The following is a 24,922-nucleotide window of genomic DNA, read 5'->3' on the forward strand; positions in this document are numbered from 1 at the left end:
ACCTTTTTTTAACTCCAATTGTACATTCAATATTCCCCAATACATACCAAGCAGCATTGAAAGACTTTTTTTTTGGATCACCAATTACTCGCCGTAAATCCGATGTCGACAGGCATTAGGCGACTCAAAAACAGCAAATTTGGCGAATGTCTACAGCCTTGATACTCAAACGTTTTATTTACATAGAATGCTGGATCATTGCTGAGACCAACCTGCAGCCTTGCCCCCGTGGATTTGTAGAGAGTGCAAGTGAGCCTTGTATTTCTCCAGAAACGGGTGGTTTCCACCCCGGAAGCTGCTTAACAACAGCAAAAAATCATCAGCCATGTTCTGTGGAGTGGAGTTGGTAGGCAATGACTCGGAAAAGTTCCCAAGGGGAGCTATTCCCGTTCCGTAGGGCGGGCTGATGTTGCAGAGAATATCAGTTGCACCAACGGCGATGTCATACAATTTTTCAGTCTGCCAGGTTGTCAGTCGATGGAATTCATACTAGAAAGAAAGGGTGGTAGTGACATACATATCCAATCCCATGTGCTTCCATAGAGCTGAGTCGTAATGATCGACAAGTCTGAAGTGTAGACTCAGCAATGGACACCGCGTAGCCAAAAGTCAATTCAGGTCGTTCGGAATGAGCGCGTAGGAGACCGTGGTTGAGACAGAGAAGCCATACACGATTCTGTACCCACTTCTGGGTAATGAACACGTCTGCAGCCTGTGTTTCCCGCAGGCCCATTGCCAGGAGAGCGTTGCTCTCGTTTCGATCACCTTTTGCTCGCTCGAACCAGTCGTATCCCTTATATCTTTCAGCTTCGCTGACACGTTCGAGACTGTCATGCATGGATAATGCTTTGGCCTCGGTAAACCGTTGACAGAAACCGCTGCTCATGTCGCAACGTCGATTCCAACAATGGATGAAATCCTCGTCAATGACATCGAAAAGCTCCATTAGCCGTGCAAGACCCATCATCCCCTCGGCATCCTTCTCGTTATGAACAATGATACCCGAAACGAGGCTGTGGGTTGCATTGTGCAGAAAGTCGTGCACGGAACGCGTGCTGAATCCGGGCTTGCCTGAGAAGGTTACGGGGTGTAGCCGTTGAAGAGCATAGGCTCTATGAACGATAAGCATATGATGAGTCAATCTTCTTGGTTCGGGAATATCAGGACGTACCTCTCCGTGATAGATAATACGAGATAAGTTCGCAATCGTTGACCTTTCTCTTCTCCTGGCAGATCCCGATATGAGCCAGGATCATTAAGCCCCAAGGTGGATGCCAAGTCCAATGCTTCTCGCAATCGAAGCCATGCGGCATTATGCTGGTTACTTCCGAAAAGACAGCCAAATAAGAAGAAGCTGGTCAAGACAGCCTCTATTGTCGGATGCTCCCCAAAATCAGAGCAGCTCCGCATTTTGGTGGCTTCGTGCATCATCGACCGCGCTTGTGTGGCGCGAGAGGAGGTTGTGGGACGTTCGTTAATCTCAATTGGCTGCGTCAGAGAGAATGCGCATAATGATAATACCATCGCTCCAAACTGTGTGTTTTTCCGGTGCTCTTGCGACATCATCCGAGTGAACAGCAAAGATCGACTGAGTACTGGGACCGTCGGATGCAGCCGGTCAAAGTAAACATCAATCCAGGGAACCATGTTTGCTTCATTGATTGAAGAGGGCCAGAATTCTTCTACGTCCTGGTTCTCTGACGCTACGGACCCGACTGACCCCACGGCTGGTGAGAAAGACATGCTCTGATGGTCTTGTGAGGGCATGTTCATGCCTGAAACATCAGGTACCGGCTGGATGATCGACGGTAGAGACGGTTTAAGATAGATGCTGCTTCCGGGGAATTCAAAGACGGGTACCTGGGCGCCCAGGTGGTCTGGGAGCCAGTATTCGACATCTTGACGGTCGTTCCAGCCCACTGCCTGGTTCCCGTGGGTATCCAAGGACGCTGTCTCAGTCCCCCATGCATCCACTACTGTTGACGAGGGACCAGCTTGTGCCATGCCAGCTGCTCCATTCACGGGCATGGTGACTTCCCCATGCGCGGGTGTCCATGACGTTCCCGGCATGGGAATGGGCTGGCTCGGTTCCCCCGATGTAGGAACGTGATACTGGAAGGCATCCTGCTTAGAAACTGAGTCTTCTTGAGGGCTTCTCGACAGAATGTGAGTTTGCTGCTGTCGAATTTGCGACACGCGACTTGGGGATTGGTCAGAGTCTCCTTTTCTATGCACGCGACGCGACCCCATGGATGACTTACTGTCCGGTTGGACCCCGTTTCTTCTGCGGCTGAAGGAACGTACAATCAAAGCCCATGGACTGGCAAGCTTTGCAGGGCTGCGACAAGCTGCACTGTGTGGCGGATTAGTGTCGCGCTCGGGAAGGAGTCGCAAAGGATTGCTTGCCTTGATCTTGCGGAACTTGCATTGGTCGCAGGCTCTCTTCGCGATGGACCCGGGGGGTTTGTTGCGCGCGCGCATGGCGCCGGGCGCACTCGCACCGGTCGGCGACCCTGTCGTGGAGTCCATGGCCAGGATGCCTCGAGTGCGCCATCCAACGCGATCTTGAGAGCCTTGGTGCTTTGAAGATATTGGAGATGAAGATGGAGGGTTTGGAATGGGGGTTAAGGATCCTCGACCCACATCCGATGGTTGGGAAATTCCCCGCCTCGAGGATTTCCAGCACCGCGAACGTCCACAGGTCCATCTGCCTCCGCGACCCGCCGTGGACACCAGCGTGACAGTCAATCGTGGATCGTCAATAGTTCGGAGGATGAAACGATGAGCCGCGCCGAGAGTCAGCGGTCACTACATGTCGACTTCCTTTGATGATCCCTGACGACTCGCTATGCAGCGCGTCGGCCTGCGCTCCGCTTTCCCCGTCTCCACCCCGTCGGAGAAGACGCATGATATCGGCACAGCTCGCCGAGCCGCTCGGGGCCGTATTTAAGTGCGCGGCCTTGCCCCCGAAGATGAAGTGGGGGGAAACACCATCATCATGACTATCACTCAGCTTTCGTGGGAAGAGACCGTCTCCCAAAAGCGTTCAGCGCGAGACCAGCGGCTTATGCCGTACCTTGTCGATGTCGACGACCGATTGCCTCAGGTGCAGCGCGTCAACGCTCGCAGCCAACTGAATCAGAAGCCTGAGGTGCAGGAAATCACCGATATTGACAATATTGGGGAGCTGTTACAAGGTCTTGAGCAAGGGAAGTTTGGGGCAGAACAGGTCGTCAAGGCCTATATCAGACGGTATGGAGACCTCCGATGCTTTCTGAGGTCGTAACTCTGGAAAATTGACAATCGACGCTCTCATTCTACAGTGCTGTGGTAGCACATCAGCTTGTGAGTGTTCTGGCCTCAATGTTGGGTGCTGATTCAAAGAGACAAGGGGGAAAAATAGGCACTGACGGCCTCGGCCAATATTAGGTCAACTGCTTCACCGAAGTGGTATTCGATGAAGCTCTAGAGCAAGCAAGGAAGCTCGATGCCGAGTTCAAGACATCAAAGAGCCTCAAAGGTCCTCTACATGGAATTCCAATCACCGTTAAAGATCAATTTAATATCAAAGGCGTCGACACAACCCTAGGCTACGTAGGACGATCCTTTACTCCAGCGCAAGAGGATGCTGTGCTGGTCCAGATCTTGCGGAACATGGGTGCGATTGTCATTGCGAAGACCAATCTTCCCCAGAGTATTATGGTCAGTGCGACTTACTTTTCTTCTCTTCTTGTATTGCTCTGCTAACTCAAACCAGTGGGCGGAAACCGAGAATCCTCTTTGGGGGCTCACGACAAATCCCCGAAATCCGGAATTCTCTCCTGGCGGTTCCACGGGGGGTGAAAGTGCCTTGCTCGCATTACATGGCTCGCTCCTCGGTTTCGGCACTGATATCGGTGGGAGCATCCGAATTCCACAAAGCGTCGCCGGTCTCTATGGCCTCAAACCCAGTGTTAGTAGGAATCATGACCAAGCCATGCAAGCGCCTTTGCTGATTCAATATATAGAGCAGTCGTTTTCCTTACGAGGGAGTTCCGGTGTCTACAGAGGGTCAGGAACACGTTCCCTCTTCAATTGGGCCAATGACTCGGGATCTGGAGTCCCTCTGCTACATTACCCAGCTAGTCGCAGATTCCCGGCCCTGGGATTTGGATTCTCGATGCGCCCCTCTCCCTTGGAATGAGAATGCATTCAGGAAGATTCAGGATAGGCCAATGGTCATCGGGCTCATCATCGACGATGGCATGGTCAAAGTGCACCCGCCTATTGCCCGTGCCTTGCAAGAGCTATCTGCAGCATTGCAAGCGCAGGGCCACGAAGTTGTACCTTGGGATACGTCCGACCATGCTGCCTGCATTGAACTTATGGACCTTTACTACACAGCCGATGGGGGCGAGGATATTCGGCGAGACGTTGGCGCTGCGGGCGAGCCCTATATTCCTCATGTGGAAGCTCTTGTCAATCGTGGCAATCCCATCTCGGTGTACGAATACTGGCAGCTGAACAAGCGCAAGTTCGCCGCACAGAAAAAGTATCTTGATAAATGGAATGCCGTCCGATCCCCGTCTGGGAAGCCCGTCGATGTCTTGTTGAGCCCGACATTACCGCATACAAGTGTTCCTCATCGGAAGGTCCGCTGGGTGGGTTATACCAAAATCTGGAATTTTCTGGATTATCCAGCTTTGACTTTCCCAGTAGACCGCGTGAGAGCTGAGAAAGATCAGTTACCTCGCGAGCCTTACATTCCCAGGAATTCCCTTGATGAGTGGAACTGGAATCTTTATGATGCGGCCAAGGTGGACGGGTATCCTGTCAACCTGCAGATCACTGGCAGAAAACTCGAAGAGGAGAAGGTGCTTGGGGCCGCTACTGTGATCGAGAAGATTTGGAGGAGCCATGTTGGGGTTCACGCTAAATAGATAGACTATGCACCGGCTGGCGTGCTTACAGAGAGCTACGAAGGTCTTTTAAATGAGCATTGTATCTTGATGACCGATTCAAGTGGTAAATTTTAGAAAACATAATTCGTAATTTGGGCCAAGCAATATTCCCAACATCCAGAACCTCCCAACGCCATGAAAAATATGCAGCGGGATATATTTTTGATTCAGATCAGGCCTTGGCGGGCTTGAAGAGCTTAGGTTCCATGTTGATCTTACAGAGTTTTGAGACACATCCACTCAGCTGAAGCAGTGATTGCACGCCATCCAGGATACGCATGTGGGTGAAGCCAATCTCCCGAATGAATTCCAACTTGGATTCCTCCGAAAGCGTCGGAGCGGTTTTAGTGACTCGGAACATGGTGCTGATGATGTCGTGGGAGGAATACCCGAGAGTCCTGGACAACTTCTGTTAGAAACGTATGACTATGGCACCTCCCCATGATTTTCAACTAACCATAGCTCATTCAGAGTCTCCAGCGCGGCGTCCACTTTACCTTCCCAGCAGGCCTTGATCATGGCCTGCACCTTCACCGGGTGAGGGCTGTCAACGACGCGGAACACATTGTCCCCACTGACAAACCCAAAGCCAGACCAAGTACTCTGCAAGTTATTGATCGCCTGGCGCATGTCACCTTCAGCGCTGAAGACCAGAGCAGCAATTCCATCTTCGGAATGCTCAACCTTCTCCGCCTCGCAAATCTGCATCAGTCGCTTCACGACTTGGGCATCAGTCAGTCGAGCATAGCGGAGGATAGCACAACGAGATTGAAGAGGTTCGATGATTTTATTCGATTGGTTGCAGGCAAAAGCGAAACGGGTTGTAGTCGAGTAAATTTCCATCGTACGGCGCAGTGCTTGCTGGGCACCAGGTGTCATGCTGAGAAAAGTGAGTAAAGCGGAATAGACGTGTTTAGAATCATTTCAATATTCACCTGTCGGCTTCATCAAGAATAACCAGCTTATGCCGGCCTTGAGGTAGTGTCACTTTCTTTTGAGCAAAGCCCTTGATCCGGTTACGAACCACATCGATTCCTAATCGCACATCAGCATCAAGAATCGGAGTTACTCCAAAGGGAAGCCAGTATTTCTACCTCTTTCGTCACTTGCGTTCAACTCTAGAACTGCCTCCTTATACGAATCGCCCAGCAATTGACGTGCTAGGCAGAGAATCGATGTCGTCTTTCCAATACCTGGCATACCAGAGATGATAACGTGTGGCATATTGCCATCTTTGGCAATTATCTTTAGGCGCTCGACTGTCTCAGTGTTGCCGACAATATCATCGAGGAAGATGGGACGGTACTTCTCGACCCTGTAGTAGGCAAGCATTGCAAAAGTCAGCCAGCGGATCCTGCATCCATCGTGGGAGAAGTTCTGACCAGGGAAGTTCGTAGTCAGTGGGAGCCCCTCCAGTGGAGGCCTTGAGGCTATTGCGCTCGGCACGAGAGGAGGACTCGGCTTGAACCATGCTGCGTGAGTGGTGACTGGAGGTCATGGCGGAGAAGCGGTTGAAGACGCGAAAGTTGAACGCGTCCCGCGATAACCACTTATCTGTTGGTCTGTGCACTACGAGGTTCTTCGCATGTCTCTTTAAATAAGCACACAGCAGTGGGAAAATAGTAGACTGTTATTTGCAAGTACCGGGAATTCTATGGTCAGTTCTGTGATCATACATGGTATCTAGTCCGTCAAATTTGGCTAAGGTTGTTTCATTACTGGTCAAACGTAGTCTGCGGCATCTGCTGCGCTCCTCTCGGACCTCACGCAGGATCTCCAACTTATTTCTCCTACAACCAACAGTCTCCAAGTGCCAACCGTTCCACCAGGTCAATTGTGCCTTCGCGCCACCCTGATATAACCCATTGCTTCCGAACACGATCTCTCCACCATCTCACCTCAAGCCATCCCCCAACCCTTGACGCGACTATCCCCGTCCAGCCCTCACAACGCAGCTTCAAGGCGCCCAATTCTGGGACTGGCCCACTCGATGCAGTCCTCCTCAAACATAGGCTCTACTTCTGTCCGCCGAAACCTATTTCATCAGAATCTTTCCCGTCGCCCCGCCTCTGTCGGGCCAGCCAACGGTACCGTGCCGCCGGGGAGCAACGTGGTCTCCAACCGCCCCTCAAACCGGCTGAAGCCGATAGCGTCAGACTCATCAACCTCGTCACAGAATGCAAAATTTGGAGAAAACAGGGACATTGTTATACGGGACAAGAATGGCGGCTACAAGCTCGATATGCCCGTTCTGCCTAGGAGCACTCTAGTCGGGGATGATGGGGAGGAGCTGGAGGAGCTTGATGCAGAGTCGGGAGAGACAGCATTTGGTGCCTCGGAGAATGAGCTTGAGAAAGAAAGTACGTTAGTCTCTGCGTTGATCAAGGGTTAAGACTCACTCTCGCGCAGAATTCGAGGCGGCGCTGGTCGAGATGATGATACGCCATCGAAATAGACAGACCACTGGCGAGCCAGACGGTGAGTCACTCCACTCTCATCCTCTCTTACTCAGCATTGTAATGATACTGCGGTCAATAATCCAATGCTGACTTGGAACAGAGATCTTGGACATTGTCCACCAAAGTCTACGCAAAAAGCTCGCCTCCTTGGACGATGATAATTGGATGTTTGAACCAGAAAACGACACACGGTTCTGAAAGCAGGACAAAAAATTCAATTGGGCGCTGTATGCATTTTCAATTCATTACAGTCAATTGGGTATGGTATGTCCATGGTCAGGCTAGGTGTCTTGCGTCACGAGAGCTGCACCGAAAAGCCGACTAATCAAGCTCCATATTGGACGGCGGCGCCTCGACCTTCTTAGCAGTGTTCCGAGGTTGAGTTGTCCGTCTACCACCCGAATTGTCTTGGCCACCGCCAAACAGCATGCTGCCCATCATGTCTAGCAATGGGTTGCCTTGTCGGGGGATCTTGATGGCAAAGTATTGTTCGCCAATTTGAGCTAGAGCATCGTCCCAGATACCGACCTCCCGAATCTGCGCCGCGTAGTGGGCAGTGAGCTGGCGGAAAAGATCGGCGCTTCCCCGTTGAATAGTCAAAAGCAACATGCTAAGGAAATTGAGCAATGGGAGCGCCGGGTACACGCGGATATCAGAGCTAGCGCTGCTCACATCCTGTACACCAAGGGAAGGATTAGATGTCGACAGCCGCGAGGTGAAGATTAGCAGTGCTTTGTTGGCACTGCGGAGATTTCCGGTCAAGAGGTATGGGAATACTGCGCGTGACGCATAGATGGCGGCGGTGTGCGGTTCGTCATTTGTGTACCACTCATACTCCAGCTTCGCCAAAGTCTCTGCTGATTCTGAGGTTCCCAAAATGAGATGTTTCTCGGCATCGTATGGTTCGTTGTCTGCATGAAGGTAGATGAGATGGTGCCGATGGTGGGAATGTCAAGACCGAGGACCAACCTTCAGCGTAAACCGAGCCTACAGCGTGGTGCAGATCCGGGTCTCCACGCTCAAGTGGTCCGAATCGTCCACTCCATCCAATCATTTCCTGGATATATCTCTTTCTTGTGGGCTCATCGGATGGGAATTCGTGCAGAAGCTCAATGAGACGCTCTGAGGGACAAGGAGTGATTAGCATCGGTCATTTTCTGCAGTCAAAGCACGGCATAATAACTCACTCTTCCGGGCTCGGCCCATGGTATCATCAGCACTACCTGATAATTCCCACTCTGCCTTGTTGTACACCTCAACCACCAGCATGATGGCCAGATCCCCACCACTCGCCGAGGCACCCTGCTGGGCACCAGCCTTCAACAAAGCTGTCGCACCACCAGCCAGAAGCTCTGCCGCCGCTTCATAGTTGGACTGTTTGATATACCGCACAGCAATCACACGCAGTTGCTGATGGGCTTCGTAGTAGGCGCCAGCCGCGATTCTAAGTGTAGAGGGTGAGTTGTCAATAGGGATTTCGTTCAGTTCCACGGAACAAAGCCGAGTGTGGTTTCTCACTTTTCGCGCTGGCGAGCGATCGTTTTATCAATCCGGGAAGTCATTGCAGAGCTGGACTCGCAGGGTAGATGAAACTGATGCGTTCAGTAGCAATGCGATGAGGCTAAGCTCGAACGCAGCGGCGAGGAAGCGGGAGGGATGTTAGTTGGTCGCGGGGAGTGATGGAAAGTTAGTGGGGACGCGGCGGCGGCACAGCCATTGGCCGTTCTTGCATTTTCTCCCCATCGCAGCTCATAGCTTCTCAATCCAGTCTTCCTGCGCTTGCTTGGATCTACGCCTCACATTGTTCTCTTCGTTTCTAGCTGGGACGCGCGACCGTGCCGAATCTTCCAAGTGGCCTCTTCTCATTAGCGCTAGCTGTCGCGACCAGTTTTAGCAATTGCTCGACTCCCTGGATCCAGGGCTATCAATTGCGCTCTGCGCTCTGCGCTCAGCTACCGTCTAGAGCCGAAGTGGACGAAAGACCTTAGGATTTGTCTAAATCATGAGCCGTGCGAGCTTTGAGATCCAGCCCGTGAACCGCTTTGGCGGTTCAAATACGACGATACGGCGCCCGAAGGTGCGTATGTCGCGATGCTTGCCAAGGATCGTGGCGGCACATAGTAACATGGCTAATATACACCAGGAGATCGCTTGCTTTTCCTACGATCATGACCGTCGCTATCATCTGGGTGAATCATCTCTTCAATACTATTATCCACCAAGTCTGCCAGCCGATCTAAATATCGGCTTTGATACCTTCCGAAAGCTCAACGATACTGCTGATGAGCATCTAGACGCATTGCTGGATACCATCATTGCTCTAGAAAAGGACACAGAAAGGAAATGTGAGGCTGATATCATCACTTGGCGAGGAATGATGACCAAGGTGAGTGGCAACACTCTGCCACAAACACGTGAGACCCTCTTTTCTTGGCACTGATCAGTATGTCTAGATATTGACTGCTCCTTATGATATGATGAATGGGTGTGTGTTTCTAGCCAATACCAAGCGTGGGTCTTGTCTGACTTCTATGGTTCTCCTGCCAGTTTTGAGATGAACGCGACGTGTTATCAGGTAAGATACCGCATCATGAGCTCCAAGGATACTCGATTAACTCATTTGCAGGGCACAATGTTGGTGTCTCCATGCCAATGCAGTCATCGCGGCCAGTCAACTTACAAGAATACAGATTTATCGAGGAGAACAATGTTTACAAAAATGAGCAAAAAGAAATCCAACGGAACCAGAGGATGCCGCCAGGCATGGCATCACAGGAATTAATGATGTATTGGGGTGCGTCCAAGTCTTCGATTGTCTTCAATGAATGGTAGCTAAGCAAATCAGGTTATAAATTCGAGTTCTTGTCTGTTTTACGGCAGCCCTGGGACTCGACAACTCGGGAGGAGATCGAAAATCGGCAAAACGAAATCGTCGATAACAGCGCCCAATATTGCTCCGTTGTCAAGACTGGGATCGGAAATACACGCATGGTGCTCGGTGGGGAGGTGGATGCTGGTAGGTTCGCTGCGTAGCTGGACATCGCTTTCGGCGGGAGGTTTTCTGATTCTGATTCCATCCTCCTAGTGTGGGACTGCAAACCGGAACGAAAAGAGGATCCCATTCACTGGATCGAACTGAAGACTTCCGCTGAAATTCGCAACGACCGTGACATGTTCAAGTATGAAAGGAAGCTGCTGAAATTCTGGGCACAGTCTTTCTTACTTGGTGTGCCTAAAATCATCGTCGGCTTTCGGGATCAGCAGGGAATAGTTCATCGCTTAGAGGAGCTCGACACGGCCAGCATCCCCGGAAAGGTCAAGAAGGTGGGAAGGGGGTCTTGGGATGGCAACATCTGCATCAACTTTGCTGCAGAATTCCTGGACTGTGAGAGTGCCGCTTCCCATTCAGTAGTCCATGGCTAACAATATTCACAGGGCTGAAGCGGACGATCCAAGGGGATGGCACATGGCGCATACGGAAGCAAGAGAAATCTGCAGTCATTGAAGTGTACAAGGTCGAAGAGACGGGGCACGGCGATATACTGTCATCTTCGTTTACAGCTTGGCGGTCACCAACTGCATGAGTCTTTTTTTTTGAAATAGCCACATACCAGGAAATTAGACGACCGTGATCATCCCTCGGATACTACCAGGATTCATGTCCTTGGGCCTGAACGCATTTGCCTGTCTCGCGGCTATTACTGCCTCGAGGCTCGAGGGATTTAGTAAGAACATCGGGCAGACACCTCTAGCGGATGAGGTTATGGCTCTCATCTAAAATCGCTCAAATGCTGCGGCTCAAAGGAGCGTAGGATTCGCCCCGGTGCCCACTGATCCTCTTGTGCGAATGACCTAAACTAGCAGTACTTGGCGTTTGGACCCCTGTACTCTCCAACCTTTTTCCTAGCCCAAGGCAAAGCTTCCAGAAAACTGCTCCTATGACGAGGAACATCACCTGCACCTACATGATTGGCGGCGGAAAAAGGGGCCGCCGCGTGTATCTGCTGTTCCGGGCAAAAGAGCCATTTCCACTGGGGAAGTTAAGCCGCGTCCGATATGATTGGGGATGATCCTGATGTGTGGGGTCAAAACCAGCTCAGTGTTGCTGAAATTCTCCGTTGCAGGATGGTAGTGTCGTTGGAAAAGACACCAACCTCGGATCTAGACTATCGAGTATCACTGGCCGGTCTGCACACCGTTGGTAATCTATTGTGCCAGTCTAGCAAATGCAAGAAAGTCGCGGTTAGTCTGACTCAAGTCCAGACTCATGCTGAACATAACGTTCGGGAGCCTGAGTGTTGGAGAGTGCACTTATCGCGAATGAGAAACTCAAGATACTATTCCTACCTACGATGCAAGGCTCGTCTACTTGTAAAATATGACCCCTGTGCGGCATCGAGTTTTACAGCACATGAGTATCTCTACTATCCTTTGGGTGGACATGAGACGAACTCCTTTGCCACTATCGGATACACTTTGGTCATCGAGTGTAGTGTGCTGTCGTTTCACCGAGTTAAGAGAGAACGAGAAAACAAGTGGTAGAAGCATTTAGGACACGACTGACGCTTGCCGTCAATGCCGTCAATGCCGCGGCGGTGGGGCTCGATAACACCTCCTGTTAAGTACACCGGCGCTTGGATCACACTCATGATGGAAGGAGTAGCGACGGGGTGTTGGATTGGCATGAAAGGCAAATGGTGGGCAGGGCGGATGCCAGTGGAACAATCGCGGAAATGCGGAACAGAGAGAAACTTCTTAGAACCCCGGCTCTCAACGCGGTGGTGGGCATATGGAGACCCCTGGAAACTCAGCCCAGATCCAAGATGTGAACCGGCTGTATAGGTCATCAGACAGCCATAGTGGACCCAGCCAGGTTGAGTCAGTTTGGCCGCAAAGTCGCTTCCCCAGCTTGACTCCGTATGGCGTCCGCCAAGGGCTGGGCAGCGCAGCTTCGGGAGCCCAGATCTTGGATCTGGGGAAGTGGCTTGCGTGTTATACTTCCGGGGGGATCAACGGGGCGCTGTTGACATGTCGATCGAATACTGGTATGAGGGAATAACTGACATAGACAGGGCAAGGCTCGCAATCACGAGATTCATGCCATTTGTCTGGAATGGAGACACGCCTTGATCACGGCCGCGGTCTGTGCCTAATGTACTTTACGCGGGTATCTGTGCATGGATTTCAATCATAATCACAGAACCAAGCTATACCCCGCTGTCTAAACTGTCAAAACTGCACCCGTGGACAGCAAAGGGACCTCCCTGGGGTGCTGAAGGTGGACAAGAGGTTTCGACCGAGGATAAGAGCGAAGAATCGAGTGCCCAGATATTCTCAATCCTCGGACCTTTTCAACGTATGGACCAGCCATCAGCTTAGCGCTCCTTGGGTGAATGTGTGATTAGTCCAGGGCTCTCTTGCCCTTTTGAGAACTAGATCTATGTAGCAGTCGGACTGTTAAGCGAATTGCTGATTGAGAAACGAGGTATGTAATTCCTGTCACGCGAGGCTCTTTTGAAATCGCTCAAGATGGAATGTAGAAGGCAGATCAATTCAAGCGAGACTGTTGAGTCCCGACATGGGACATCTGATTGTCCCGAGTGCACTGCTCCCGTTGTCTTTGAATCGGGATCAACCACGTGGTGGAGTGCTGTCATCGTGGCATTCCGAACGGGGACCGTGACTCGATCCTCGATAAACCTCCCATCCAAGACCGCAGCCGATGTACGGAGGAAAGCCGAACGGACGAAGGAGGCAACCGTATACGCAGAGCGGAGTACGCAGCACGGCCGGTGGGTGAACAAATCAGTGCCGAGACTCGGGGGTGGGAAATTACGGAATGATGGCACCCCACTCGCCACAACCAGTTAACATCTCGTAAATGCCACAGAAGCGAGGGAGTGGGGATACTGGGATGCGTCAGGGCGGATAAAATAGCGTGGAGGACGCAGCGCCGTCAGTACAGGGACGGACGTGGATGATAGGGAATCATCTATGCGGCCTAGGGAGGATGGCCAACGCCACGCTAGCAGTCACTGTGAGTGGTGGAGAAGTCATCGCCATGCATACTACCATGCATCCATAGACCCCTATACTTACTGTCGACTCATCAGTCATCTGCATGAGATTCGGGGATTCTGGACCATGACCTCAGGCTTTAACGCCCCCAACGATCAATGACGAGGTTTGTGCCAGGTTGTGCCAGATGGCGATCCAGGCTGCGAACTTCCCCCCGGGGGGACGCTCTCGTAGTGTCCCCGCGGGGTGCTGACTCGGACCGAGAAAGGGGCTTGATTGGCTCTCGGAGGCCGTCTAGTGGATTCCGGGTCTCTGCAAACCGTAAGATTCCGGCCGTCGGCATCGGGGCACACGACGGAAGCGGAGGAGTTCGGGGGCCAAGAATGAGGGAAAAAGGCAACTCGAACGAGTGGTGAACGAGTATGTAGTATTCGGGCTGGGGTTGTCCGGACTCGGCCCCGGCCCCTTTCGCTTCGGGAGGGAAGAAAGGAAGAGAGATTGTGACTGGAGAAGAGCGAAGAAGAAAAAAAGTTAGGCCCCCACCGTGATTCTCCCCGGAATTCCCCTGTGGAGGAAGACGGGGTCGGTGCACACTCCAGATGCGGCAGGCGCGAGGGGCGATCCTCCGCTCCTGGAACTCTCCACCCCCACGCGGTCAAATCTCGCGCGTTTTCTCTTCCTTTATGATTGGAGGAGAGGCAATCTGAACGGATTCTGTTTGCGATCGGACTCCTACTCTGTCGCCGCATCCGGCAGGTCGTCCGGCCGCACCGTGGATCGGAGCGCGCCCCTTCCTATTCCGGCATAGGTGCCCCCCTTTGGCAGTAGACGACTTGTCCCTACTGAACCCCAGGTGTGCCCGCAATGGCTCATGGCACCGCGCTGGCTGACATTGCGTGGACCAGCCCTGGCCCACGCTCGGGTTCCCGCAGCCACTCACGTTGGTGGCGGCCGCACCCGAAAACTCTGCCGCCGAGGCGCTTGGCCCTCTTAGGTCTCTTGGAAAGGTCTTGGCGTTGGCGACTCGCACCATTTGCACATGGCAACCCCCCGAAAGCAATCTCCAAATCGATTTGCCATATGAAACAAAAGAAGAAATGAGGAGCCACTCGGGGCTCTTGGCCCCCTCCGCAGCTCGCCCAACCTGCCTATAACGCTGCTGCGCCGACGTCATGTCCAGACTTCTCCCTCTTGGCGCTAACCAATTCCACGCCCCCAGCCCTAATTCGTGAAAAATCGACCATATACATAAAGATGCCGCTCCCAACGTCCCCCAGATCCCGTGTCTTTTCTTCTTTGTCTTGTCCTGGTCCTCCTTCTCCTTACCAGTATCCCCATACTCGGTAGGCACCGCCCAAGGTCAACACTCCCAAGATGTGGACAACAACATCCGGCTTGCGGGGCAAGCGCCTCCATCTCGCCATCACCTTCACATCCGTGGTCGGCTTCTCGCTGTTCGGTTACGATCAGGGTCTGATGTCCGGTATCATCTCCGGTGATCAGTTCGTCAAGGAGTTCCCCCCGCTCGCCATTCCTGATGGCTCGTCGAGCTCTTACTCTCAGCATGTCAACGTCCTCCGCGGTGGCGTGACCTCCTCTTACGAATTAGGCTGTTTTTTCGGTGCCATCTTCACTCTCATATTCGGTGAGCGCATTGGTCGCACGCCCATACTAGTCGCCGGTGGTATCCTGATGGTTCTTGGTACTTTGATCTCGACTGTTGCTTACGGCCCTCACTGGGGTCTGGGACAGTTCGTGATCGGCCGTGTGATTTCCGGTCTTGGAAACGGCATGGACACGGCCACCATCCCCGTCTGGCAGTCCGAGTGCTCTCGCGCCCATAACCGTGGTTTCCTCGTCTGCTTCGAGGGTGCCATCATTGCCGTCGGTACTTTCATCGCCTACTGGATCGATTTCGGTCTCTCCTACGTCGAGAGCTCCGCCCAATGGCGTTTCCCCGTCGCCTTCCAGATCCTCTTCGCCATCATGGTGACTGGTGGTGCTCTCATGCTGCCCGAGTCCCCCCGTTGGTTTGTCATGCGGGGCTATGACAAGGAGGCCTGCGAGATTCTGGCCCAGCTCAATGACAGCGCCCCCGATGCCGAGGATGTCCTCACCGATTTCAACCTCATGAAGGCCGATCTCAGGGCCTCGCGAGGTGTCAAGGCCAACTGGCGGACGCTGTTCACCTTCGGCAAGACCCAGGAATTCCAGCGCATGATGATCGGTTGCTCCGGTCAGTTCTTCCAGCAGTTCACTGGTTGCAACGCCGCCATCTACTACTCCACTCTGCTGTTTGAGCAGAACCTGGGAATGTCCACTCGCCTCTCTTTGGTTCTGGGTGGTGTTTTCTCCACCGTCTACGCTCTGGCCACCATCCCCTCCTTCTTCATGATTGAGAAGGTTGGCCGTCGCAACCTGTTCCTGATTGGTTTCCTTGGTCAGGGTCTCAGTTTCATCATCACCATGGGCTGCCTGATCGATGACACCCAGCAGAACGCCAAGGGTGCCGTCGTCGGTATTTTCTTGTTCATCGTCTTCTTCGCCTTCACAACTCTACCCCTGCCCTGGATCTACCCGCCGGAGATCAACCCTCTCCGTACCCGTACCATGGCCGCCTCCGCCTCGACCTGTATCAACTGGATTTGCAACTTCGCTGTGGTCATGTTCACGCCGGTGTTCTCCGATGCGACCGGCTGGGGTCTCTACCTCTTCTTCGCCCTGGTTAACTTCATCGCTCTTCCTTTCGCCTGGTTCTACTACGCTGAGACTGCTGGTCGTGATTTGGAGGAGGTTGACATCATCTTCGCCAAGGCCCACGTCGAGGGCAAATGGGCCTACCAGGTCGCCAACTCGATGCCCAAGCTCACTGTCGAGCAGATTGGTGAGATGCAGCGCGAGCTGGGTCTCGATTTGGGGGATCACCATGTCGCCGCTGAGTCTGAGAAGGTGGAGATGGCCATGAGCAGTGGCGAGAGTGAAGAAAAGAACGTCTCTGAATAAATGTTCGAATCACGAAGAGCCCTGTATATTGAGGCCATTTGCTTTGCATTTCCATCCTGGAGACGGAAAGCAAGAGGTCGGCATCACTCTGATAGATCATAGAGTGTCTTGATCTCGCATTATTCCCATTTCCTTTTCTGTTCCCTTCATCTGAATTATGATATCGACGTGTGATGGTGGTTAATCGCCACTTCTCTTTCTGTCTGATGACTATTCTTTTATACCAGCTAGAAGCAAATTGAAAGGGCCTCGCTGCCATTTCATAACCTTGAAATTGAGCTTTGTACGCGTAGTGTTCCTCACTAAGTTCGCCTTTGTCGAGTGCTACCGTATTAACCACCGCATCCTAGGAGTGGTGATAACGTCCAGAGTCGGCCCTGTAATTGCTCGGGAGCCGACAGCAATTACAGCCCCCTCCCAGGCTCGCCGGAAGGTCCAGCTCTAGTATATTTTGGTCTTTCTAGATAATATGAACACTACTGCTCTTGTCCATACACTCACTATCGATCAAGTGACACTTCAACGGCCTACCTTCAGTCTATTATCATTTTCAATCTTCTTTTCAGCATGTGATTGTCGCATGAGCTCCTTCTATATTGTTCATGTTGCATTTCGACTTCTCTTCAGTTAGAAAAAAAATACCCCAGTTAACTATCTAATACTTCATAAAAAAAAAAAAAAAAAAAAAAAAGCACTATGCGTTCAAGGGCGCTGCTATAGAGCAGAGAGCTCCGCTAGGACTACTACAATATAAAGAAAGGATATAAGAATATCCATAGCTAGCATAGTCATAAACACCTCGATAAGCTATAGCCAGCATCGAGGGCTAGCACCGGAGCACCTACGTAACTGATCCAGGCCACCATAATCCGCCATAGGCGGTCTACATACAGTCCAAATTTTTGATGGGGTAAACCGGCAGAATCTACCTGCAGTGGGGCTATCCGTTTAGCCAATCATGAACCCAACCTGCCTAAAGGGGGTCGGAAGGCCTTAATTTTAGCAAACTCACATAACACCCATTCATATATGGAGGATAAACCACTACACTACGCCTCCTGGAGAGGTTACATTTAGCAATGTTTGATCAATTAAGTTGATATACCAGGTTTTTGTGCGGTATGCACAAAAAATGACTAAGCCCGGGCTCGAACCGGGGACCTTATCGGTGTGAGCGATACGTGATGACCAACTACACCACCCAGCCATTTCTTATGACAATTTGACAATTTTGGTTTCACCATAGGGCTGCTTAGCTCTGCACACTGAATCCTAACAATATCTATGAGTAAACACTGCATTTGTCAAAAAATGGCTGTCAAAGACCATTTATTTCCCTCCATTTATACTGGCTTCAATACTCCGCTAAGCCGAATTCAGGCAAGGCAATAGTAAAATAATAGCCCTTTTTGTTGTATTAAGTAGTTAACTAGTAGAGGTAGTAGCAAAAATATGTCATAAATAATATTTGCAATCCAGCCAAGGTAGGTTAGTTAGTTAGGTTTGAGCAAAAAGAAAAAAGAAATGGGGTGAGCCGGGATTGAACCGGCGACTTTACGATAGACCATTTGGTCCGACTGGAGTTCACTTCAGTCGTACACTCTCCCAACTGAGTTATCACCCCATTGGATGATAATTAGTCAAGAAGACTGCTCTAGATCAGGACTCTGCAGCCCAGCCTCATTCATACCATAAATGTCAGGATTTGAGAGGCCACTACAATCATATCTTAACACCGGTCCTGGTAAAATAACTAAAACCTCCCTGAAGGCGGTGAAATCCCCACAGCAAATTTGGTTTTATTCCTGACCGACCGAATGTAATTTCCAACGTTGCTAGGCTAGCGGACTGTATAGACCTTGGAAACAAGCCCTGGTCCGAGCTGGTAACGTCGCTGCTTCTATGGATATTGTCTGGTGTCCATTGGCTCGTTATAGTGCCTAGTGTCTAAACTTAGCTCGTATATTGGGTTTCTTTTGGCGTAACTGAGATATGTGGTGTTTCTCGGTTTGGTTGCTCTGCATTGCGCGGACCGACCGTCCAAAATATATGTATCCTGTCAGTGGACTGAATCGCACTGCTCTCGTCATAGATAATAAGCACACAAAAGCAAACCTGGGATCAGAATAACACAACTAAACAGGTTATTAATTCCACGTAGATGTCATACATAGGAATATTTAAAAGAGGATTGCCCATCCTAAGCTTTCATGTTTACCAGATATGCCTGTAAAAATTCGCTCTAGTGCATCGGTATCCCCATAACAATGATCACTTGATTCATATGAATCGAAAGAACACCTGCATGAACTACAGGTTCCAGGTACTTTGGATGTGATTGCCTTTTTTTTGTCATCTCCCGAATTGAAACATCCATGGATGGAAGCTTGGTCGAATACCCGAGTATCCGAGCCCTACATCAGTTCCATAATATGCCACTCCGGGTCCCATTGGAACAATTCAAACCCCTCGCCCATAATGCTGTTGAAGAAGTCGCTGTCACCCTCAAAGCCAAGTCCAGTTTCACCACCGAAAGGCCCCCGGTTCCACGTCAAAGGCCCATCTGAGAAGAGAAGGTCGTCAATTTCGGCTGCAATGGATTCATTATTCAAGAGACTCAACATCGCATCATCTCTATTCAAAAATGCCGCGGTAATCTTCTCAATTAAAGGGCTCAGTCGATCTGCACAAATGGAGGCTTCATTCCACTGTCGCCCTATATTTCTCAGAAGCTGTATGCACTGTGGGACGAATATCCGTAGCATTCTCGTGGCTTGGTCCCTTAAGGGTTGCCACGCTCGAGAACACCAACACGCATCTAGAACTATGACGGCCGTCTCGAACAAGATATGAACTCCGTGCCATGGATAGAACAGTCGTCGGCGTTGCTCCTGGCCGCGGTAATCTTCAATGAGTACAAGTGCCGAATTCAAAACAATTCGCCGATCTTCCGGGGTCCTCGTCCTTAAGCGAGGCGTAGGTCGGTGAATTCGTGCGATAAGGTGGTGGAATTGGACATGCTTGAACTCCAGCATGTTGTGTTTGGTATAACCCTGAGCCCTTTGATACCAGGCATCCAATCGCCCAGTAATATCCTCAATCCAATGCTGGATGCTAGTGCTGCCAACTTTGTGCAGGTCCTCCTCCAAATGAAGGACTCTATGAACCTCGGTTTCAAGAGACCGATACCGACATATATGACTGACAGCCGATTCTCGATTTACTTCGGTCGAGCCAGGAGAAAAGTTGAGCGTGTCATCTGTGTCAATACCAAGCTACTGGAATGAGCAATAAGAAAAATTGAAGAAGAGGGGGGGGATTCCTTTACCTTCACCGCAATCGCTTCCTCGGGAAATGACAATGGAAGTCGTAGATTTGTGCATAAAGATCGCTCCATGCCGTACGCTACCCAGAATAGTCTGGAGCGTTCAGATACTTGAGCGCAATCGAGTCCTGTTGGGGACTCTTGGTGCAATCCCAAGCCCAAGACGAGTCTGATAGCGTTGGCTATGCAAGTCCAATTGTCCACTCTTTCGGGACACATATGGGCGTAGTGAGCCAGGAGTAATGATATTTGAAGGGCTTGAATCTCGCTGTTGTCATCCAAGGCCTGCAGATGCTTCATGGCAGAATTGTAGAACGATTCAGATGCTGCTCGCGCTTGATCGTCGTCTTTCCAAGTAAGGGTCATGGCCGACAGAGCCAAAATCATATGAAGAACGAAGTATTCAAAATGCCCTAGACTGATCACATCGGGGATACCGTACGCTCGAAGCGAACTGCTATCCCGCAGCTCCTCATGGCAAACACATTGGACGATCGTTTCAAGCATCGATTGCGAAATGAAGGGATATTGAGGTAGATGAGTGTCGATATAGTTTTGTACCATGCGCGTAATCACTGTAATTGGCACGCTGCTGAGATTTATTAGCGTGCCCGTCGTGTATCGACCGTGCTGATTCATGGTCTGAGGTCTATGGATAGAAGGCACGGTCTGCCTGTCGGAAGAACCCTGCTGTCGGTCTCGAGAAACCGTAAGTGGCGGACAGGAAGGACGAAAAAACAGTGCCGGTGAAATCTTGGAGTGAAGATATGAACGGCGAGAGGGGATTCCAACTGAGATTGTAGCCTGGGCCACTTCCGACGCCATCAAGTAAGGCACGTTCGAGGGAGCTGCTTGGTATGCGCGCATTTGGGCTTCCAACTCTGCTACCTGGGCCTCGAGAGACTTGACCAAGCTATTATTCGTCAGACAACCGATCGGTGGAATATTCACATTGAGACGACGAACTGACCTTCTCGGGACAGGCTGCCTGGTTGCAGGGTCAAATCCCAAGCACGCCGCGCCAGCCACTTTACAGGGGGTGCAGGCAGGAAACTTGAAGTCGCATTTGGTCTTGCGTTTCCTGCAACGGTTGCACACCTTGGTCGAGCGTCGCTGTGATCGTTGCATCGTGGACACGATCCACAACCGAAGAGACGTCGCCAACTTCTTCCAATTCTTTGCTACTTATAACTCCAAAGCGACAGTCAATTGGATGATAAGGGCGATAACCAAGATAACCAAGTCAAATGCGCCAGACCCCGCAGAGATCTCGTATCTTGATTGGCCTCGCCTCGCTGATAAGTCGTTGGCCGCCCATTCATGGTGCAACAGACCGTCAAATTACATGCTCCTGCGAATATCAGAGACTGTTGCGGACGGTCCTTAAATCGCACAAGGGAGACCACTCTTTTCTTGCTTCCAATTGGTCAAGCCCTCACTGTATCCGACCTGATTGTGTGACACCTGAGGTGTCGGTGTCTGCCTGATTTAGTGCCTCAGGCCAGCACTCCGGGTCAAATAGCCTCGCTTTTCTTCATCCCTGCTCCCTCCATCTGTTCCCTTCCGATCGGGCCTGGTGTTGTTCTTCCCTTGTTGCGTCGACGAACGTGTCTCGGCGCCACCATCAGGACTTGGATCCGTCCTCTGTTGTATTTAAGCGGTTTGTGGCGTTCATACCGCTCCACGACTCGTCTCACTCCGCCCAGATGCTGCCAACCTGCACTCGGTGTCGGAATCGAAGAATAAAGGTTCTCGACAACAAGGAACCTATAAAAAAGGACACTGCTGAATGCTGACCACCCCAGTGTGACACTTCACTACCAGCATGCGCAAATTGTGCCCGAAGTGACTTGGAATGCACCTTCCGGGATGGTGCTCTTGGGGCGGATATCCCCAGAAGGTTAGCCTTATCATGCATCCATGGATGAATAACAATCATGTACAACAGCTTACAGTAAAATAGCTATATTAAATCACTCAAGGATCGTCTTCAAGATTTAAATTCTCAGCTGGCATTACACCCGCACCGCCCTCCAGAGTCAGTCAAAGACCCGTAGGCCTTCCCGCTTGCTGGACTGACCTTGATCAGGCAAAGATTATGCTTAAACAACGATTCTGCAAGCTTCTTGCCGGCTGTGAGATCTCCGTCTTTTCATGTGCTGATGCCTGGACCCGAGAAAGACGTTTACTCGGATTTGTCCCTCCCCACACGCATAACCAAAGTCACATTCGAAGTCCTCCAGCTGTCGCAGCCGGACGCGATGGAGATTACGCATGCATTTCAATATAGAAATGATTCCTTGCTAATGCCTTCCTCGGCTGATCGATCAATCTTGACCCCGAGTGCGGTGCGCTTTCTGCTAGGCCGTTATGACCAATGTATTCGGCCTCAGTATGATGTGGTAACTGCCGACATCTCGCAGCATGATGGCATCAATCTGAAAAAACTGCCCGATTTGCAACAGTTCTATGTTCTTATAGCGTGTGCCATCGCCGCTGCCCACGAAACCTACAGAGTTCCTAATTGGAAAACATGCGCACAAGTTTGCCGCGATTGGGCCAATGAGTTTCTCACACCCATAATCCTGTCAGCAGATGGCGATTCCCTGGCGGCTGTTCTACTAATGTTGATTTACGAGCTCGCAGACCCAAGCCGAGGTACTGTGTGGGAGCTGCTTGATCTCGCTATACGCATTTGCCTTCAGCTCGGTTGGTATCGAAACACACAAATGTTGGAAAGCGTGTCTTCAACTATATCCTGCTCCAGTTCTAAAACAGCAGGTGCCTCGTTCGAGACTACAGAGGCCCGTCTCATGTTTGTGCTGAGAGATATTGAAGGGTATGGAAAGGACCAATTATGGGCGGCTTTGTCTAACGGTCTATAGGTCTTTGAGAACCACTTTTAGTCGGCCGACAATGCTGAGCGGATCCAAATGGCCTACAACGTACAGCAAAGATGTCATTCTTCTTTTATACGAGAAGTTTTCTCAAGCAGTCTATGGCAGGAATGGGATTTACGAATCGCAAAACTGTCCGTTTGTCAATGAAATCTCTTCCTTGATGAATGATCTGGAAATGCATGCAGTTCCAGATCCGATCATTCATGAGATGTGGCTGTTACTTCTTCCCATATGTGTCCAACACCGTCCATGTGTGGCTTGTTTCCAAGAAGTCGATGATCACCTTGGTAGGGGCATGAGTACACTGCGGCAACAGGTTATTGACGCCGCTTCCCAACTCATGTGCCATACATATGAAGAGGCTATAGCTAGGGGTAGATTTATCCCGCCACTGATTGCCAGCTCGAGAGCCCTCATATCAGGCTGCTCTATTGCAACGGGCATTTCAAAGAAATGGACCTCCCCAGAGTCTCATATGAGAGATTTGATCAGATGTACTGAGATACTTTCATTCTTCGCCCCGCACTGGAAAGGAGGACATCAATATCTTCACGTCTGGAGAAACGTCACCGATTTTCTTTTCAAGAGGATAGAAGGCACAAATTCCATATCAACTGCATAGCCCGACAAATCAGCAGGACCCAATTGGAACATTCACAAACTTAATATATGACCGTGGAGTCTACAAAGACTGTCCTCTTGGCTATGAGATATGTTCTAGACATGGCCGCTCGAATTACACCTCTGCTCTATGACTCCACAGATCCAATGTCGCCGTTTCCAACGTCTCCATTCTTTTAATGCCAACCGTGCTGGGAGGCACTACGCACAGGGGAAATATTGGAGCCAGGCCGTTTGGAGTACATTCGATGGGGGCAAGTTGTCCACTGCGATCTCCCATCATCAGATTGACGCATGAAACAACCTCGTTGTCATGCAACATGGATAAAGTTCGTCGAACGATCTGAACTTGAGTACTCGCGAGATGGACCGGCAGAAGATTTTGATCCACCGTGTCGCATCGGATCGCTCTAAATGCCAACTTCCGCTTCGTTGAATCCGAATGTTGCCAGTATTTCAGCTTTCCCATCACGCCAACCTTTGGGCCATTTTTATGTTTCTGTGATATGGCCACTGGAGAGTTGGAAATGAACACGTCTTTCTACTGTTCTCAGTATACACCTCTCGATACAAATTAATCCGAGTTCGAAGTGACGCCTTTGAGAATGAGCAACCGACCCCCTTCGGCGCGAATAACTTTGCCGTCCATAAAACTGCCAGCCTTACTGACCAACCATAACATAGTCCCGACCATATCCTCTTCATTACCAGCTCGTCCTGCCGGGGTTTCAGCTGCGAGATGGAGATTCGAGTTGGCGTCGCTGGTTGTCATTCCAGAGGGGACAATTCCAGGTGAAATAGCATTGACGCGAACTATCGAGTGAGTTAGATTCGTGCGTGGAATTAACAGAGACCCTAGTCGACGCCATCCTACTATAGAAATCTGCGAGCTCAGCCGCCAGGATTCTGACCAAATGGTCAACAGCTGCCTTGGATGTCTGATAAGTAGGCACGAATTGATGATTGTGCACACTGGCCGGACTGCTGAACATTATCACGCAGCCTCTTCCTTCGCCCTTTGCTGCGGCTGCTGCTAGGGGGGTGATCAAGCCCGCAGTCAAAAAGTAGGGTGCGAGTACATTCAATCGGAATACGTGCTCCCAATCTTGATACGGCGCCGACAAGGTTGCAGCTTCGAGTTTACTCAAGCCATCACCGGGGGTATACGCAATGCCGTTCATGTATCGAATGGCAGCACAATGGACCAAGGCGTCAAGGGAGTCTGTCGTTGACTTGATCTTCTCGACAGCCGACTTTACTCCATCCTCGGTGGAGAGATCGCCGCAAACTCTTCGTATGATTAGCTTTTGAAGGCTGTCACGGTGACTATCGATTGACCAACGTGATGACCTCCACTGGATCCAGACCAGCAGAGGATGACAAGTATTTGACCTCGGTTGATGCTTCTATGAGAGCCTGTTCATTGACATCGATTAGGATGGTGTTGGCGCCATTGACAGAGCAGCCTCGTGCCAGCATACGACCAATCCCACTTGCTAGACTGATGTTAGGTATACTCTGTATCCGAATCAATTGGGCAATTACCTGCTCCAGTAATAGCAATCCAGCGATTTGTAATGTCATACAGAACGCTCGCTCGAAGTGTGCTCATGATGGCGTTGCAACGTTGCACCTGTAAGGTCTGCGATGACTGGT

General features: G+C 51.0%; 9 protein-coding genes across 9 annotated transcripts; 4 read left to right on the plus strand and 5 right to left on the minus strand.

Moving 5' to 3' along the window:
• Positions 1-195: 195 nt before the first annotated feature.
• On the minus strand, positions 196-2,529 carry N7459_009753 (CeGAL family transcription factor; the record flags this gene model as incomplete). Its single annotated transcript, XM_056948921.1, has 3 exons — positions 196-459; positions 518-1,112; positions 1,172-2,529. 3 exons carry the CDS (start codon positions 2,527-2,529, stop codon positions 196-198), a joined length of 2,217 nt encoding a protein of 738 aa, XP_056796146.1.
• Positions 2,530-2,998: 469 nt separating this feature from the next.
• Positions 2,999-4,919, plus strand: N7459_009754 (amidase; the record flags this gene model as incomplete). The annotated part of the gene is made up of 5 exons (XM_056948922.1): positions 2,999-3,252; positions 3,324-3,345; positions 3,430-3,702; positions 3,758-3,952; positions 4,008-4,919. 5 exons carry the CDS (start codon positions 2,999-3,001, stop codon positions 4,917-4,919), a joined length of 1,656 nt encoding a protein of 551 aa, XP_056796147.1.
• Positions 4,920-5,112: 193 nt separating this feature from the next.
• On the minus strand, positions 5,113-6,438 carry N7459_009755 (replication factor C subunit 4; the record flags this gene model as incomplete). The annotated part of the gene is made up of 5 exons (XM_056948923.1): positions 5,113-5,338; positions 5,398-5,820; positions 5,876-5,975; positions 6,035-6,255; positions 6,323-6,438. The coding sequence occupies 5 exons, from the start codon at positions 6,436-6,438 to the stop codon at positions 5,113-5,115; spliced, it is 1,086 nt and encodes a 361-aa protein (XP_056796148.1).
• Positions 6,439-6,930: 492 nt separating this feature from the next.
• On the plus strand, positions 6,931-7,597 carry N7459_009756 (uncharacterized protein; the record flags this gene model as incomplete). The annotated part of the gene is made up of 3 exons (XM_056948924.1): positions 6,931-7,300; positions 7,350-7,418; positions 7,500-7,597. 3 exons carry the CDS (start codon positions 6,931-6,933, stop codon positions 7,595-7,597), a joined length of 537 nt encoding a protein of 178 aa, XP_056796149.1.
• Positions 7,598-7,720: 123 nt separating this feature from the next.
• On the minus strand, positions 7,721-8,961 carry N7459_009757 (protein GET4; the record flags this gene model as incomplete). The annotated part of the gene is made up of 4 exons (XM_056948925.1): positions 7,721-8,310; positions 8,369-8,521; positions 8,587-8,843; positions 8,918-8,961. 4 exons carry the CDS (start codon positions 8,959-8,961, stop codon positions 7,721-7,723), a joined length of 1,044 nt encoding a protein of 347 aa, XP_056796150.1.
• Positions 8,962-9,401: 440 nt separating this feature from the next.
• N7459_009758 (DXO/RAI1 family decapping nuclease) lies at positions 9,402-10,983 on the plus strand (the record flags this gene model as incomplete). Its single annotated transcript, XM_056948926.1, has 9 exons — positions 9,402-9,476; positions 9,543-9,785; positions 9,853-9,884; positions 9,947-9,974; positions 10,026-10,033; positions 10,090-10,193; positions 10,245-10,415; positions 10,485-10,784; positions 10,835-10,983. 9 exons carry the CDS (start codon positions 9,402-9,404, stop codon positions 10,981-10,983), a joined length of 1,110 nt encoding a protein of 369 aa, XP_056796151.1.
• Positions 10,984-14,791: 3,808 nt separating this feature from the next.
• Positions 14,792-16,420, plus strand: mfsA (glucose-inactivated glycerol proton symporter STL1; the record flags this gene model as incomplete). Its single annotated transcript, XM_056948927.1, has 1 exon — positions 14,792-16,420. The coding sequence occupies one exon, from the start codon at positions 14,792-14,794 to the stop codon at positions 16,418-16,420; it is 1,629 nt and encodes a 542-aa protein (XP_056796152.1).
• Positions 16,421-18,834: 2,414 nt separating this feature from the next.
• N7459_009760 (Zn(II)2Cys6 transcription factor) lies at positions 18,835-20,873 on the minus strand (the record flags this gene model as incomplete). Its single annotated transcript, XM_056948928.1, has 4 exons — positions 18,835-19,136; positions 19,233-19,695; positions 19,749-20,658; positions 20,716-20,873. 4 exons carry the CDS (start codon positions 20,871-20,873, stop codon positions 18,835-18,837), a joined length of 1,833 nt encoding a protein of 610 aa, XP_056796153.1.
• Positions 20,874-23,840: 2,967 nt separating this feature from the next.
• On the minus strand, positions 23,841-24,878 carry N7459_009761 (SDR family NAD(P)-dependent oxidoreductase; the record flags this gene model as incomplete). The annotated part of the gene is made up of 4 exons (XM_056948929.1): positions 23,841-24,079; positions 24,141-24,556; positions 24,609-24,762; positions 24,812-24,878. The coding sequence occupies 4 exons, from the start codon at positions 24,876-24,878 to the stop codon at positions 23,841-23,843; spliced, it is 876 nt and encodes a 291-aa protein (XP_056796154.1).
• Between the last annotated feature and the right edge of the window lie 44 nt (positions 24,879-24,922).

Source organism: Penicillium hispanicum, assembly GCF_028827665.1.
Source record: "Penicillium hispanicum strain IBT 35686 chromosome Unknown utg000008l_segment0_segment0, whole genome shotgun sequence".
Taxonomy (NCBI): Eukaryota; Fungi; Ascomycota; class Eurotiomycetes; order Eurotiales; family Aspergillaceae; genus Penicillium; species Penicillium hispanicum.